This window comes from Armigeres subalbatus, chromosome 2, assembly GCF_024139115.2.
Source record: "Armigeres subalbatus isolate Guangzhou_Male chromosome 2, GZ_Asu_2, whole genome shotgun sequence".
Taxonomy (NCBI): domain Eukaryota; kingdom Metazoa; phylum Arthropoda; class Insecta; order Diptera; family Culicidae; genus Armigeres; species Armigeres subalbatus.
Genome location: NC_085140.1, coordinates 74,250,048 through 74,265,376, shown reverse-complemented (window position 1 = coordinate 74,265,376; position 15,329 = coordinate 74,250,048). Strand labels below are relative to the sequence as shown.

Genomic DNA, 15,329 nt, shown 5'->3' with positions numbered 1-15,329 from the left:
CTGAGAAAATATTAATTTCAACTTCTGTTTCCCATCCCTTGAAATTCGGTTGCCATTTTATTCTTTGATGAAGGATGAGTTTTCCCGTTTAATAAATTCATTTATTGTTTCTCACCATCTTCATTATTCAAAATTCAAGTCTCAATATCCCTACTAATGCAGTGATTCTTCAGTAAGAACCTTATATAGAAATGTCATAAATGTGAATAAAAACAAAACATTGCAAATTTGGCATACGCTGCCTTTGATCACTAGCCAGGAAAATATTCATTAGAGGCGCTTTCAATTTTCCAGGATTCCAAATTTTTCTTGCAATGCGTAATAGCGGATTGTGTTAAAAGAATAATCGAAATGAAAGCATGAATTATTTGAATTTCTAAATCAAAGCAATCGGCGTTCGAATAGTAGGCGCCCATTAGCACACGATCGATTGACAGAACGAAACAAAGAAAGAGACGATACTAATCTGAATATTGAGTACATCGTCTATGTATCACTAGAGCTACTCGTTCTGTTAGAACATACTTGTGAGTACACAGCCCATGATAATTCAGATATTCGACGGATGTCCTAAGGATATTCGCTCGGCCACGACACATAGCTCTCCGTTTTCGTTCATTTTTCTAAACCATGGCGACCCATAATGGTGTGAGGTGTATATTGGCCTTAGGTATGGCGCCATCTTACCCCTTTGCACGCCCAGTCGCTGCATGAAACTGGGAGCGCTGCACAGCGGACCTCGAACGTCTTCATCTTCGGTCCGCATCAGTTGACAACGTATTTCGACAGAGGTAAGTCTTGCGTACACTCAGCGGGTGTTCCCCATTTCCCAAGTGATTTCCTGTGCATGCAAGATGGCTGCTCGATAGCTCATCAAAATAGCCGTAAGCGATTCCCACATTTGGCGATCCTGCCAGGATAATATCATTATCCTACTTTCAAAGTGCATGAAATCATTTGGTTGGGGAAATTTTGTAATGCAATGAGTTGGAAAAATTGTCAGTGATATTTCATTTTTACAAAATGGCGGTCAACTCTCAAATTCGAATTAACAAAAATGGTGGATCGAGAGCAAAACTTCCATGAAAATTGTGCGTAATGAAAACCACTCAGATTTTGTTTCGTGGTAAGGAAAACCACTAAATAGAGTTTGTGATAATGAAAATCACAAACATGGCGCGTCGGGACAACCGCCATCAACGAGATCTGTGGTGGTAAAGAAAACCACCCGGATTTGATTTGTGGCGTGTAAAGAAAACCGTCCAAATATGTTAAAATGGCGTGTCGGGACAACCGCCAGGACTGAGACCTGGGATGGTAAAGAAAACCACCCAGATTTGATTTGTGGTATGTAAAGAAAACTGCCCAAATATGTGAGAATGACGTGTCGGGACAACCGTCAGCTTTGTCAGTTGTGGTGCGTAAGGAAAACCACCCAGATTTTTTTCTGGTAATGAAAACCACCATATGTAAATGCCGCATAGTCAATATTAATGTGGTACCATACCATTGCTAACATTCTAAAAAGTCATAACAATATGATTGTACGTTGTTTAACGAAAAAACATTAAACGTAGAACTGTTCTCCCAAAATATTGCTTACAGATACTTGCAAAAAGAAAAATCGGAAAAATGTCAGAAGGAAGATACGTGCGCCGATATCATAATGGCGAAGATAGTGAAGAAGAAGATTACGAAACGTCTGAACGGTCGGAGGTAGGACGGTTCGTTCGCGCTCCTGTGTCGGGCGAATCCGATGCCGAGTGCGGAGACCAGAATGAAGTGGACCTTACATACAACCAATTGCGAATTGAAATCGACCCGAGGCATGAGAATAGCATCCTTAAAAAACAAGTCGCCGATATGCAGAAGGTAATCGCAGATCTATCAGCGGAAGTTAAGGGATCTAGACAACTTGACGTAGGTAGCAACGATGCCGAGGAAAGCTGGAATTACTTTCGAAATGCGACGTTGTCACAAGGTGTTGGAAACATTTCTTCCATCCGGTGGGAACAAATAAAACCATTCCCCAAGAACGTCGCCGCCAATAAGATGTGGGAGGAATGGACCAAATACATTGAAAATTTCGAAATTGCTGCATCCCTCTCTAATGCCACTAACCCCGTTCGTCGCTCTCAATTACTATTTCTTTCAATGGGCGAAGAATTGCAAGGAATCGTTCGTGCAGCCAAGCTGAGGCCGAACTTGAATAATCAAAACTGCTACATGGATTTCATCAAAAACATCGAAGAGCACCTACGTTCGATGACCGATACTGCAGCGGAGCACGAAGCTTTCTCCTCTATGCAGCAGGGAAAAGGCGAGGCGGTGGTCAATTTTCATGCCCGACTCATGGAAAAAGTGAGGCTGTGTCGTTACAGTCCTTGCGATCAGGAGCGCTTTGTACGAGCACAGTTACTCAAAGGCATGGCAAACCGCGAATTGGCAAGAACAGCAAGAACGTTCGGCCATGCGACAAACTTTATTGTGCAATCTGCAACGCGAGATGAGGCCTATCAGTTGGAAACTGGACAAGCAAGGTATACACATGATGAAACAGTCAACCATGTACGTGGGAGTTCGCGAGACACTCCGTTCAAGCGCAGAGCCAGAAGCGGTTTTCATGGCGAGGGTCCACGGAGGAAACAGGCTCGGTTCGATAAGCATCATAGTAGCCGGCGGGAACTATGCTCGAGGTGCAATCGATGGGCACACCGAAATCAGCCCTGCCCAGCGTTGAAGTTAAAGTGCAACAAGTGCGGCAAGTTTGGCCACTTTGCAGCAGTCTGCAGAGATAATCGGGTACGTGCGATTGAAGCTGGCAGTCCCATGCGTAACATACAAACTGAAGCGAAAGAAGAGGTAAATTAACCTATTAAAGTTTTGTTGTTCAACTGAAATAAATCTTGCGTTAAATATATGATTTTCTTTCCTACGATTACTTATGATGTATTTCTACTTATTTTATGCTCCGAACAGCTTAATGCACTGACTCTTGAGGATGTATTAATCGAGTGCCGTCTTGGATCCTCGATTCCTATTCAATTTCTCATTGATTCAGGAGCAGATGTCAACGTCGTTGGCGGAAATGATTGGAGTGAGCTGGAAAAACAATATGTTTCTGGTTCTGCAAGACTGTATCCAGTTGCACAAGCATTACACAGTGGTTTGCGAGCGTATGGTTCGAGTTCTCCCATGAAAGTAGATTATGTCTTCAAAGCGGAAACCAAAGTGGTTAGATCTACACAATCTGTTACAGCCGAATTCCTCGTGGTTAAAGAAGGAAAACGATCCCTTTTAGGTCGATCGACTGCAAGTGATTTAGGGCTTCTTCTCGTGGGACAACAAATACGGGCTTGCGAGACCACATCCGATGAGATATTCCCAAAAATGCCTGGCGTGAAAATAAAGTTCAGCATTGATCCACACATCCCTCCTTCCCGCAATGCCTACTACAATATTCCAGCGGCATACCGTGAAGGTGCCCGTCGTCGGTTGAAAGAAATGGAGTCTAACGGAATCATTGAACGAGTCACTACGGCTCCGCAGTGGATAAGCGGGATGTCGGCGGTTGCGAAAGGCAAAGACGATTTTAGGTTAGTTGTCAATATGCGAGCCCCGAATAAGGCCATTAAACGTGAGTACTTCCGCTTACCAATACTGGACGAAATGAAGGTAAAACTTCACGGGGCCAAATATTTTACCAAACTTGACTTGAAAAATGCGTACTATCACCTTGAACTCAGCGAGGAGTCCCGGGATTTGACGACATTTTTAGCCGAGAATGGAATGTTCCGTTTCACTCGATTAATGTTTGGAGTCAATTGTGCTCCAGAGATTTTTCAACGTGAAATGTGTCGAATTCTCGAGAAAGTGGAAAAGAAGATCGTCTATATAGACGATGTTCTGATCTTTGCAGACAATTTGGAGGAGCTACACGGAATCGTAAGCCAAGTACTTGGAATCCTGAAAGCGAATAACCTTACTCTGAACTCAACAAAATGTGAATATGATCAAACTCAACTCACATTTCTCGGTCATTTGCTGGATAAGAAAGGATTTCATATCGAAAATGCAAAAATCAGCGCAATACAGAAATTCCGTGAACCTACAACTGTGTCCGAATTGCGAAGCTTTCTCGGTCTAGCATCTTTCGTAAGCCCATACATACGAAATTTTGCTGACATTTCTAATCCTCTATGGTCGACTATTGGAATAAAACAGTGGAACTGGGGTGAACGCCAGAAGAAATCATTTGAAAGGGTAAAGGAAGAAATAATCCGTTGTACTACCGCTCTTGGATATTTTGCAGAGCACGAGAATACTGTGCTTTACACAGATGCTTCCCCGAATGCACTAGGTGCAGTTTTGATTCAAGAATCTGCTGGTAAAAGCCCTAGAATAATCAGCTTTGCATCTAAAGCCCTGACAGAGACAGAAAAAAAATACGCCCAAAACCAACGAGAAGCCCTCGGTGCAGTTTGGGCGGTTGAACATTTCTCTTACTTTTTATTAGGGAGACATTTCACATTGCGGACCGATGCAACAGGTGTTGCTTTCATTCTAAATCGTTCCCGCGAAAATACGAAAAGAGCGTTGACTAGGGCAGACGGCTGGGCGCTTAGACTGAGCCCATATAATTACACCATTGAATATGTTAAAGGTGCAGATAACATTGCTGATCCATCCTCGCGACTGTATGCAGGAAATGACGATCCGTTCGATGAAACAGCGAGCCCTTGGGAAATTGCTCATATTGAAGCAAATGTAACGAGTTTTTTGACCGTTGACGAAATCAAAAAATTTATCGGAGAAGACGAAACATTAAAGCAGGTTATCGAAGCAGTGGATTCTGGAGTCTGGCCAAAACATCTACAAAAATTTCAAGCTGTGGCAAACGATCTATCAACGAAAGATGGTTTACTGATAAAGCTCGGTTGCTACGTGATACCTGAACAGCTGCGAAGGAAAACATTGGAGATAGCTCACAAAGGACATCCTTTGGCCGCAAAACTGAAAAGTATTTTACGCGAACGTGTCTGGTGGCCCGGGATGACGAAGGATGCCGAAGAATGGGTAAAAACGTGCGAAACCTGCGCTATCAACGGAAGACCTGAAAAGCCAACTCCTATGCAGCGTACGTTGGTACCAAAAACTGTTTGGGAGACGATTGCAGTCGATTTTAACGGTCCTTACGCAAAATTTGGTGGAATCTCGATATTGGTAATAATTGACTACAGATCAAGATTCGCAATTGCAAGATCAACAAAATCGACTTCCTTTGAAAACACCAAAAGAATCTTGGATGACGTCTTCAGTAAGGAGGGGTTTCCAAAGGCTGTGAAATCCGACAATGGCCCTCCCTTTAACGGCGAGGAGTATAAGAGTTACTGTACTGAAAGAGGTATCCAACCGATTTTTTCGACACCCTTTTTTCCTCAGCAAAACGGGCTTGTCGAAAATTTTATGAAAATCGTCAACAAGGCCATGTCAACTGCATCATCTACAGGGAATAATTTTAATGTTGAGCTGCAGGCTGCTGTCAATGCACATAATTCTTCTGCTCATACGGTTACGAAAGTGGCACCGGAAGAGGTCATGTATGGCAGGAAAATCCAGCGGGGATTGCCAATAGTGAATCGGGGAAAGGTCAACATAGATGAAGACATACTAAATGCGAGAGATATCGAAGCGAAGTTGAAGTCAAAAGCTGCCGAGGATACTCGACGGGGTGCAAAACCGTGCACAGTTCATCCCGGAGATATAGTCATAGTTGAACGGCATTCTAAAACTAAGGGTGAAACAAGATTCGATCCTGCTCGTCACACAGTAGTCAAAGAAAATAACGGCAGCTTACTTCTGAGTGACGAAAATGGACGTCTGGTACGCCGACATGTCACCCAGACTAAACGAGTGTATCAGTGGAGAAAATGTGGCACCAAATCGACACCAGAAAATTCTGATGAGGTCACTGAAACTACTGTACCTGTTCGACCATCAAGGGAGAAAAGAGTACCGGCGCATCTGTTGGACTACGTGAGACAAACCGAAACGATCAATACGTAAATAAATTTTTATTGTTGAGTGTACACAGTGTAACGCAAATAAAATACTGAATTCGAGGTTTATAAGCAAAAAAAAAACAAAAAAATACTCACAAGTTTTATTTCTGATTATAGAACAATCTTCATCTTGTTCGAATATGTGAGACTCTTTTCTTGTAGTGGCCACAACAGAGTAACGGTATTCCAACCTCCTCTAGGTTTATTGGTTTTTTCCCCCTCGGGTTTTGAGCAATTTCTGGCGATTTTTTCGTTGACGCATTTCCGTCCATTGAGCTCAGGATTGGTTGCATTCCGGTTACTCGACAGAAGCTTATCAGCGGCGCACTGTTTTGTTGCTGTCGCAAGCGACGGTTTAGCTGCATCCTCCATTCGTTTCGGTGTTCAGTCGAGCGGCTTATCAGCTTTTTTTTAGTTTTTTTGCCTTTATCGTAACTATTTTTTTTTCTTTCTTCTCGACCAGGCGATGATCAAATATGATATTGCTTTTTGCATTGAAACTTTTCGTTTCGTCACTGAAAGCATTGACACTTGTCTTCAGCGACTGCTTCCGCGATAGAGCATTTGCACATTTCATTCACTCATACATTTATATTGCTGTCAAAATGTACATTTGACAATTAAATTTTCAGCTAAAAGCTCTATTTTTGACACCGGTGCACTCCACACAACCAATCGACATCAGTTGTCAGAAAATCAGGAGTACCAACTTGACCACCATCTCCTTGTCGCCGAGTCTGGCGCTGAGTGCTCGGCGCGGAAACCCAAAGGTGGGAATAAAATTTTGGGGCTTATGCGCAATAAATAACGTAATAACCCATTTCAATCGATCAATCAAAACTGTCAAAACACTGTGCGCTACTTGCGTCCGTCACGAGAACTATTAATCTCAGATGCATAGTGGCCATCTAGGTGTGAAAAGAACACCAATTCAAACACGGAAAGAATTTTCTACACCAGCAAAACGATAACACATAAAAAGGCCTTTTCCAAGAAAGTTCTACACGAAACAAAAATTTCTTAATAAATGTATTCCGCGGAACACATACATTTTTGCCATTGCGTTTTCTTTATAAAATATATGCGTTATTGGGATGAAAGTTATGAGTTACCCCTTAATAAAACCATAATTCAAAACTTATACATTCCATGTCAATACCGAATACATAATATTAGATTTTGAATAACATCCATGCGGTTGTCATATGAACGTCAAAAGAAAAATAATAATAAAATTATTAGATTCGATCATGTTTTTTATTATTGTTGTTTATAGTGTTATATTGGTTTACATTTTCCAGAGAAGATTGAAATAAAAGTACACATAATCAACAGCTTAGATATTAATGAATATTTATTGTTGGAAATTCGTAATTAAACGCGAATGTTGAATCCGAGGGGAACGGCATAAGTTTTTCCAAGCGGAAAATCCAAAAAAGACGGCATATTCCGCAAAACGACGACAAAAGCCGACACTATATGCCATCTTTTTCGGAGTTTTCCGGCTTAGAAAAAATGGGTCTTCCCCTCGGTTGAGCCCGTGATCTTCTCACCGTAATGCTTTTTCCCTTCATGACGTTAAAGTTTATGAATCCTGAAATAAAAATAATTCAATCATTATAGTTTTGTTTGCACATTATGAAGAACATTATTGCCTTACCTTTCCTGGTTCACACAGGTTAAGATGGCTGAAAATCGACCGATGAGATGGTTGCCCCCGGTACCTCGTTGGGTTCGTTTCGGCCGGCTGAATCCTACAAATATTTTCTCACAGAAAAGTGAAGAAAATCCCACGCTGCCACTTAACTTGAATACCCTGCGAATATATAAATATTTATTTGATTGATTAGATTTAGAGATATAATAAAACATCATAGAAATACTTACCGAATCCTCTAGCGCCATGTTTTGATGATTTGCAATCCATTCCGTATCGAAAGTATAAGTATTGCTTAATACGTTTTTGCCATTAAGCAAAACTTATACTTTTTATTACCACACGGAATACTACATATAAACACGCTAAATATATCACATTCAAAAATGATATGATGATTATTTGATGAGTAATGAAGATCATTTTGGTTTGAGTAATAATACACGTAAATCAAATCTAATGGAAAGAATAATTAATTTTTTTTACGTGTACTCAATCAACCAGGGATGAAGTTGATGTACGCCCCAACAAAAAAAAGCCAGATAGAAGAAACAAGATAATTAATTATTTTCGATGCAAGTATGGTAATGATCTCGGTCGTAATGTAGCACGTCGTTAAATTTTTCATTGCGTAGATACCGGTTATTCTAGAGGGAGAGAAAAGCTAAACGCACTCATTTTTTTTTGAGTAGAGGGAGAATGTGAGGTGTATATTGGCCTTAGGTATGGCGCCATCTTACCCCTTTGCACGCCCAGTCGCTGCATGAAACTGGGAGCGCTGCACAGCGGACCTCGAACGTCTTCATCTTCGGTCCGCATCAGTTGACAACGTATTTCGACAGAGGTAAGTCTTGCGTACACTCAGCGGGTGTTCCCCATTTCCCAAGTGATTTCCTGTGCATGCAAGATGGCTGCTCGATAGCTCATCAAAATAGCCGTAAGCGATTCCCACAAATGGAACGTACACACGGTCAAGCAGTTTGACTAACATTGACTCCACCTCTCGTTTATTCAAACATCCATAAAGTTTTACCAACAGCGGCATGAACAATCAATTTATTCGACCAACAATATCACACACGAGCGACCGAAGCGCCAACTTGAGCACCAACCATCAAAAAATACATGGGGGTTTGTACAACTTTACTACAAATGCTCAAACATGTTCGGCGAACCTTGACTCCACCCCCGACAACTCAAACCAAAATCGAACTGTTTTAATTTTTCTAACCGAGCCGCCAACTGTCAAATGGTTGTTCGAACAACTTCAAACAAACAACGTTCAAACAAAGCAGCAACCGAAGCGTTTTCTTGGGGGCGGAGTCAATGTTCGTCAAACTGCTTGACTGGTGTGTATTGTCGCGCTTATCTTTTTCTAGAATGCTGCGGCGGTCTTACACTCGCAGGCTCGACTGCGAAGGTAAACGTCAAGATAGCCGCCGTGTTAAAAGATAGGCAGAATTTTCCCGCTCAAAACAAAACCACGTGCTTTTTGCGAAATGACAGCAGTGTTCGATTGTATTAGTGAGAGGCAACCGGAGTCACTGAGTACATGGAGAGTGTTTATCATGGCAGGTGCATACGGTGGGTAAGATTTTTATTGACTCTGTTGTGTTTAGTGACCCTTGCGATTACCTGAGAAGCAACCAGCAGGAAGCCGCAGTATTCTATTTTATCTCGAGATGCATAATACGTTGCATAATGCTACGTACACACCAGTCAAGCAGTTTGACGAACATTGACTCCGCCCCCAAGGAAACGCTTCGGTTGCTGCTTTGTTTGAACGTGTGTGAAGTTGTTCGAACAACCATTTGACACATTCCAGCGTAACGCGACACCATGAGGAGCCGACTTTCAGCGAGAAATTAGGTCTGCATTCGAAAATTAGCCTCGGGGACATATGATTAAACAGGTGTAAAATTATCCTCACTAAATTTCCTTTCTGATAGTATATTCATTTTGTGATTTTTCGCTTTGAATATGATAAATATAGCGCGCTGCATTTCGTAACGCGACACCATCGCTGAATTGCACTTTTTCGCATTTTGAAATGCAATTGCGTTTTTCAGCTCTGGTATACGGTTTGGAGTCTCGATTTATTCTAAGTATTTCTCGAATACATCAACAGAAATGAGGCTGTGAATTAAAATCGCAGGAAAAAACGGAAATTATAATGAAAATAACTGAACTGATATGAACACCGCCGCGTTACGCTGATCGACAAACAGTCTCCGGCAAATGGTGTCGCGTTACGCAAACGTGCTTATCGTTGATAGAATACGTATTTTCAGCCGATTTCGATGCGACATGTTATTTTCGACACAGAATATTATCACATTATCTATCGTTGACTGTAGTTCGAGTTGGTGGTTACGATCTGGAGTTTCAGTTATTAAAGTTTGAGGGACTAACCGGCACAAATATAGAACTGAACCAATTCCATTCGTATCACATATTCAGTAACAGTAGAAACAAATTAAATGGTAATGGGTTTCCTATTTTTATATTAGTCACACCCAAGTATGACCCGGATCGGTTTTTAAGTACGTGGTCAGACGATCGATCCCCCTAGAAGTGAGTTTTTTACACTGAAAAGTTCTATATTGCCTTTTTTCTACGTTAACCATTTTGAAAGGTGATGATGGCTCAAGAAGCTCAGCAATGTTGAAGAGGAATATTTCTGTCGTTTTTATTCTACGTTTCTACTGGAACGTTGTCTGTTTTCAACTTTTTATTTATTTCCGAAAAGATTGGAATACGTCTCATGTCTCAACCAATGTTTATCACAAGAACGTATGCGTCGTGCCTTGAGTGCACTACTTTTAACTACATTTTCAATCTTTACGCTATCATCAACACTACTCAGAAAATAAATACTCAATTTTGAAAATAGTGTTTACATCCTGGTGTAAAATAATTGTCTTATTATTGTATATTCATTCAGGTCAAAGCGAAGTTCATTAGGATGCCTGATATAATATGTCTTTATTAACGAACCAGCCAAATGCTGGTTCATCTCGATTAACATAAAATGGAAATATTTTTTTTCAATTTATCACTCGGCAACTCTCTGTTAACCTTTTTCGATAGGCCCTTATTCTTGCATTGGTTTGGTGAAGTTTTTTGCCTGACGCTATACTCCATTGCACAGTGACGTCACGCACGACTTTTGACAGGTACTGGTCCTGTTGTTTACAGACGACTTTATTTTAATTTTCAGATACTTCTATCATTCTTTGGATTTTCTGATCGATAATTACCTAAACTTATCGATAATTACCAATATTTCAATGCGGAATGTACGGAATGTCTTCAACATCGTGAAATATGCAGATTCAATTTGGATCAAAAAAATTCTAAGTCCGAAACGTAAACAACAGGACCAGTACCTGTCAAAATAGTGAGGTTAGGTTTGCCGCGCGCAATGACCTATTCATTATATTTTCGACTACCGGTGACCAACACTCTTAAATTATTTCACCGATATTGACTGTGAAAATCTCTGCTAAAGTTCTTAAGATGAAATATCGACTAAATTGACGTATGTTCACGGCATCTTCTTTGAGCGCTGACGTACTCGGCTATGACGATCTTGGTCAAAGAATAAAAAATGCCGAGCTAGTGAGAGCGAACGAAAGGAAAATTAACTTAAATATTAAAAATCATCAAATTAAATGGAGAAAAGAAAACACGAGTCTTTCGGTTCCTCAAAGCTAAAAATATGTTTAAAAATCAAGATAAAACTTGTATTAAAAAACATAACTGCGGCTTCGTAATGCTTCACGTCAGATGAGCCTTTCAAATAAACGAACCATTGAAAAAATATAATCATACTTGGCATCCACAAACAAGTTTGACGGATCGTGACATGGTACAAGGAAACCGTGTTCGTCAGCAAACTGTTAGTTACGTTTACTGATATGAGTGGCATGGTGATATTGCGTGGAAAAGAGAGAGAGGATTAAAAAAGCCTCACAATTTAATCGAAAAAAAAACTCAGTTTCACGTGACTTATTAACGGACGACCCCAAAGGGGTCATCAACACCAAACATTTGTAATTTCCCACCACTCCGAAACATTTTTGTATCGTAACCTATTTTTTGTAGTATGGGGAATTACCAAATGACACACCCCGTTACACCCCCAATTTTGTTACGCTATTCATGTACAAGCCCTAAATTACTTGAAAGAAACCATTGTGATACCGTATCAATAAACCGAAAGCTTTTTATCCCTTATTACAGAAGCACATTCAATTCGCGTAACACGACACCATATTTTTGTACCTAGTGCAACTTCATGGAAAATGGTCCGATTTTGGATCTTAATACACGGAAAGAAAGCTCTTGATGAGTACTAAGAGAATCCGAAATATTACTTTTCCAATGTTTGTACCTTTTGTCTAGTATCAATTATACGACTATTTTCGTAACGCGACACCATTTCAATGTCACTGTTTTTAAAGTACAAATATTTCATGTAAACTAAAATTTTCGAAGCAATACAATGTGCACACAAAAAGAAAACTGTATTTAATTACGTACTCATCAATACATTTTCACCCAAATAGGTGCGATAGAGCACATTTATAAAAAAAATGATTAGGAAGTCTTTTTTTATACTAAAAGTCTGCTACTTTGATTGGCTATTAAACAATGTTCCGAAAACATTTTTCAGTGGAAGAAATGTTTTTCTTGTAAATTAAGGTCACTCCTGACGGAATCCAAGATTAAAAGTGCTCGCGTTTTCGGGGGCACACCACTCGATTCAGAGGCGGCGCACAACTGTCATTTTTGTTGATTTAGCTTTGCTGCGTCGCAGCATGCGTGAAATGATAAAAATGACAGTTGTGCGTTGCTTCCGTATCGAGTGGTGTGCCCCCGAAAACGCGAGCACTTTTAATCTTGGATTCCGTCAGGAGTGACCTTAATATGTATGTTTGCCTGTCCTACAGATATTGGATCCTAATTTTTAGTTTGAAATTTTGGTCCCTTGGTGTAGAAGTGCGTGGATTGTGTCATTTGACAGTTGGCGGCTCGGTTGGAAAGAATTAAAACGGTTTGATTTTGGTTTGAGTTGTCGGGGGTGGAATCAAGGTTCGCCGAACATGTTTGAGCATTTGTAGTGAAGTTGCACAAACCCCCATATATTTTTTTATGGTTGGTGCTCGAGTTGGCGCTTCGGTCGTTCGTGTGTGATATTGTTGGTCGAATAAATTGATTGTCCGTGCCGCTGTTGGTAAAACTTGATGGATGTTTGAATAACCGAGAGGTGGAGTCAATGTTGGTTAAACTTCTTGACCGTGTGTACGTTCCATAATGCACTCATAGTTTGAGTTTACAGATCTTGATATCACTCCTTTGAGCTTGAGCTTGAGCTTGATTGACTGCTCGTAGTTGCTACTCCATTATGGAACGTACACACGGTCAAGAAGTTTGACCAACATTGACTCCACCTCTCGTTTATTCCAACATCCATCAAGTTTTACCAACAGCGGCACGAACAATCAATTTATTCGACCAACAATATCATACAAAAACGACCGAAGCGCCAACTAAACACCAACCATCAAAAAATATATGGGGGTTTGTGCAACGTCACTACAAATGTTCAAACATGTACGGTGAACCTTGACTCCACCCCCGATAACTCAAACCAAAATCAAACCGTTTTAATTCTTTCCAACCGAGCCGCCAACTGTCAAATGGTTGTTCGAACAACTCCACACACGTTCCAACAAAGCAGCAACCGAAGCGTTATCTTGGGGGTGGAGTCAATGTTCGTTAAACTGCTTGACTGGTGTGTACGTTGCATTATGACCAGATCAGCTGTTCTTGCACAGGGAACCAACAGATGTTTGCTTGGGACTAGCACACATCTTCAATGTACAAGTACTGGTGATCTCATTTGTTCGGTCATACTGGCGCCTGCCACGTCAGAATGCAAGTCAATGAGGGAAGGGGGAGGAAATGATGATGCAATCATTCGCCCACTGCAAGCCGAATATACCTCTGCACTTGCCACTAGTTCATGCGGAATTTGTTGGAATTTCTGGGTTAGGTTGGAGAGGCAGAGGTCCGTCTTGGTTAACGAGCTGCCAATGTGATAGATAGGAGAAGGTAACTGACGGAATTTCTAATTGGAAGTGGGAAACTAGCTCTATAGTTCATTTCCAATTCTAGCAGATTACTGTTAGAATACTCAAGTTGAAGTTATAGGAATAGTAAAGGAAACGGTATGGATGTCCATTTCCAGTTCTAGAGATTGTTAAAACATGAGAAATAAAGAGAAAGATACAAAGTAGGAGAATGGAACGGACCTGGGATTGAACCCACGACCTCCTGCGTATGAGGCAGAAGCAGTAGCCATATGACTACCAAGCCCGCAATTTACAGATCTTGATATCACTCCTTTGGAATTTTATCTACGAAGGCTTTGAGTTGTCTGTAGAAGTTCGTTTTGTTCTGCAGATCGGCAGCATCGATTGGCGCGAAACATTGGCATTTAGTCCTTTCTACAGAAATGAGGTCACGCATTTTCACACATTTTAAACAACGAACCTTCGATGGGACGATGTTTGTAGGACGTAGTGATCACGTCTGTTGCTGAAAAGAAGTTTTTTTTTTTATTATTTTCTCCACAAACAACATAAATTGACGCGATTGGCAAAAAATAGCATATTTACTCCAGGTGTTCTCAGGTGGCCACTTGAGCTGACGGCTTCTCGATAGCATTCGCAAAACGACGCACGCCATATAAAAAAATCAGGAATCATCTACCTTACAGCAATGAAGTCTTTCTTTGGCATTGGAAACAATATTAGGATGATAATTATTAAGAATTAACTTTTAACTATTCTGATCACTTTACAATTTTCGATAGCGCCCAACAAACCTTCAATATTGTCTATCCGGAAAAAAAATTAGAACGCTTTTTATACCGAAGTTGCATTTTTCTCAAGATACAGGCAACTTTCCCAACTTCGGAAGTAGTGCGCTGGATTCGTCTAAAGATGCGCTAAACAACGCATCAATTAGTTTGACAGATAAAACTTCGGTTTGGAAGTCCCGACTTCCGAATTCTAAGTTGGTGCTACACCGACAATAAAATCTTCGGATCTGGTAATGCCAGCAAGACTTATCTTTCTCACAAACAAACGCATATGAACATCAACTCAATTTGTCATCCCCCGATTAGTATATTAGTATAGAAATCCTTGTACCGAAAATGCTTCGGAGTGATCTTACAGCCCTTCGATTCACCTCACCGGAAAGGCAAAACGCCTAGCACTTTTCTTTAATGGTCGAGTGCTTATGCACACTCGGGTTCGGTTGTAGTCGGTATTTACCAGCCTCGTCAGGAGCAGTCCTTTCGATCCGGCCCGGCCATATCCACCGGTACGGTATTCCCGTAATTAAGCAGTTTATAATAAATGTTTGCAAATTATAATTATTAGAGATGTGTTTTTGCAGTTTGCAAAAAAAGACTTTGGCAAAACCGATGAAGTTAATCATTTGCAGTATGATGATGATGATGATGACGAACGATATTTACGGGTACCTCAAATGCGAGTTTCGGTCTCGGGGTTTCCAGTGTTTGTATATCGTCA

The 15,329-nt window shown here is 40.7% G+C and overlaps 1 protein-coding gene and 1 long non-coding RNA gene across 2 annotated transcripts; one reads left to right on the top strand and one right to left on the bottom strand.

The window, feature by feature from the left end:
* The first annotated feature begins 718 nt into the window (after positions 1-718).
* LOC134214545 (uncharacterized) lies at positions 719-2,927 on the top strand. Its single transcript, XM_062693902.1, has 2 exons — positions 719-791; positions 1,606-2,927. Exon 2 carries the CDS (start codon positions 1,633-1,635, stop codon positions 2,869-2,871), a length of 1,239 nt encoding a protein of 412 aa, XP_062549886.1. The 5' UTR covers positions 719-791; positions 1,606-1,632; the 3' UTR covers positions 2,872-2,927.
* Positions 2,928-7,318: 4,391 nt separating this feature from the next.
* Positions 7,319-8,053, bottom strand: LOC134214544 (uncharacterized). The gene is made up of 3 exons (XR_009979823.1): positions 7,950-8,053; positions 7,723-7,878; positions 7,319-7,656 (listed from the first exon to the last, which is right to left on the bottom strand). It is a non-coding gene; the product is annotated as an uncharacterized LOC134214544 (long non-coding RNA).
* Between the last annotated feature and the right edge of the window lie 7,276 nt (positions 8,054-15,329).

What these genes read in the sequence shown, in the direction of transcription:
- LOC134214545 (XM_062693902.1), top strand. Translation starts at nt 1,633, where the DNA reads ATGTCAGAAGGAAGATACGTGCGCCGATATCATAATGGCGAAGATAGT.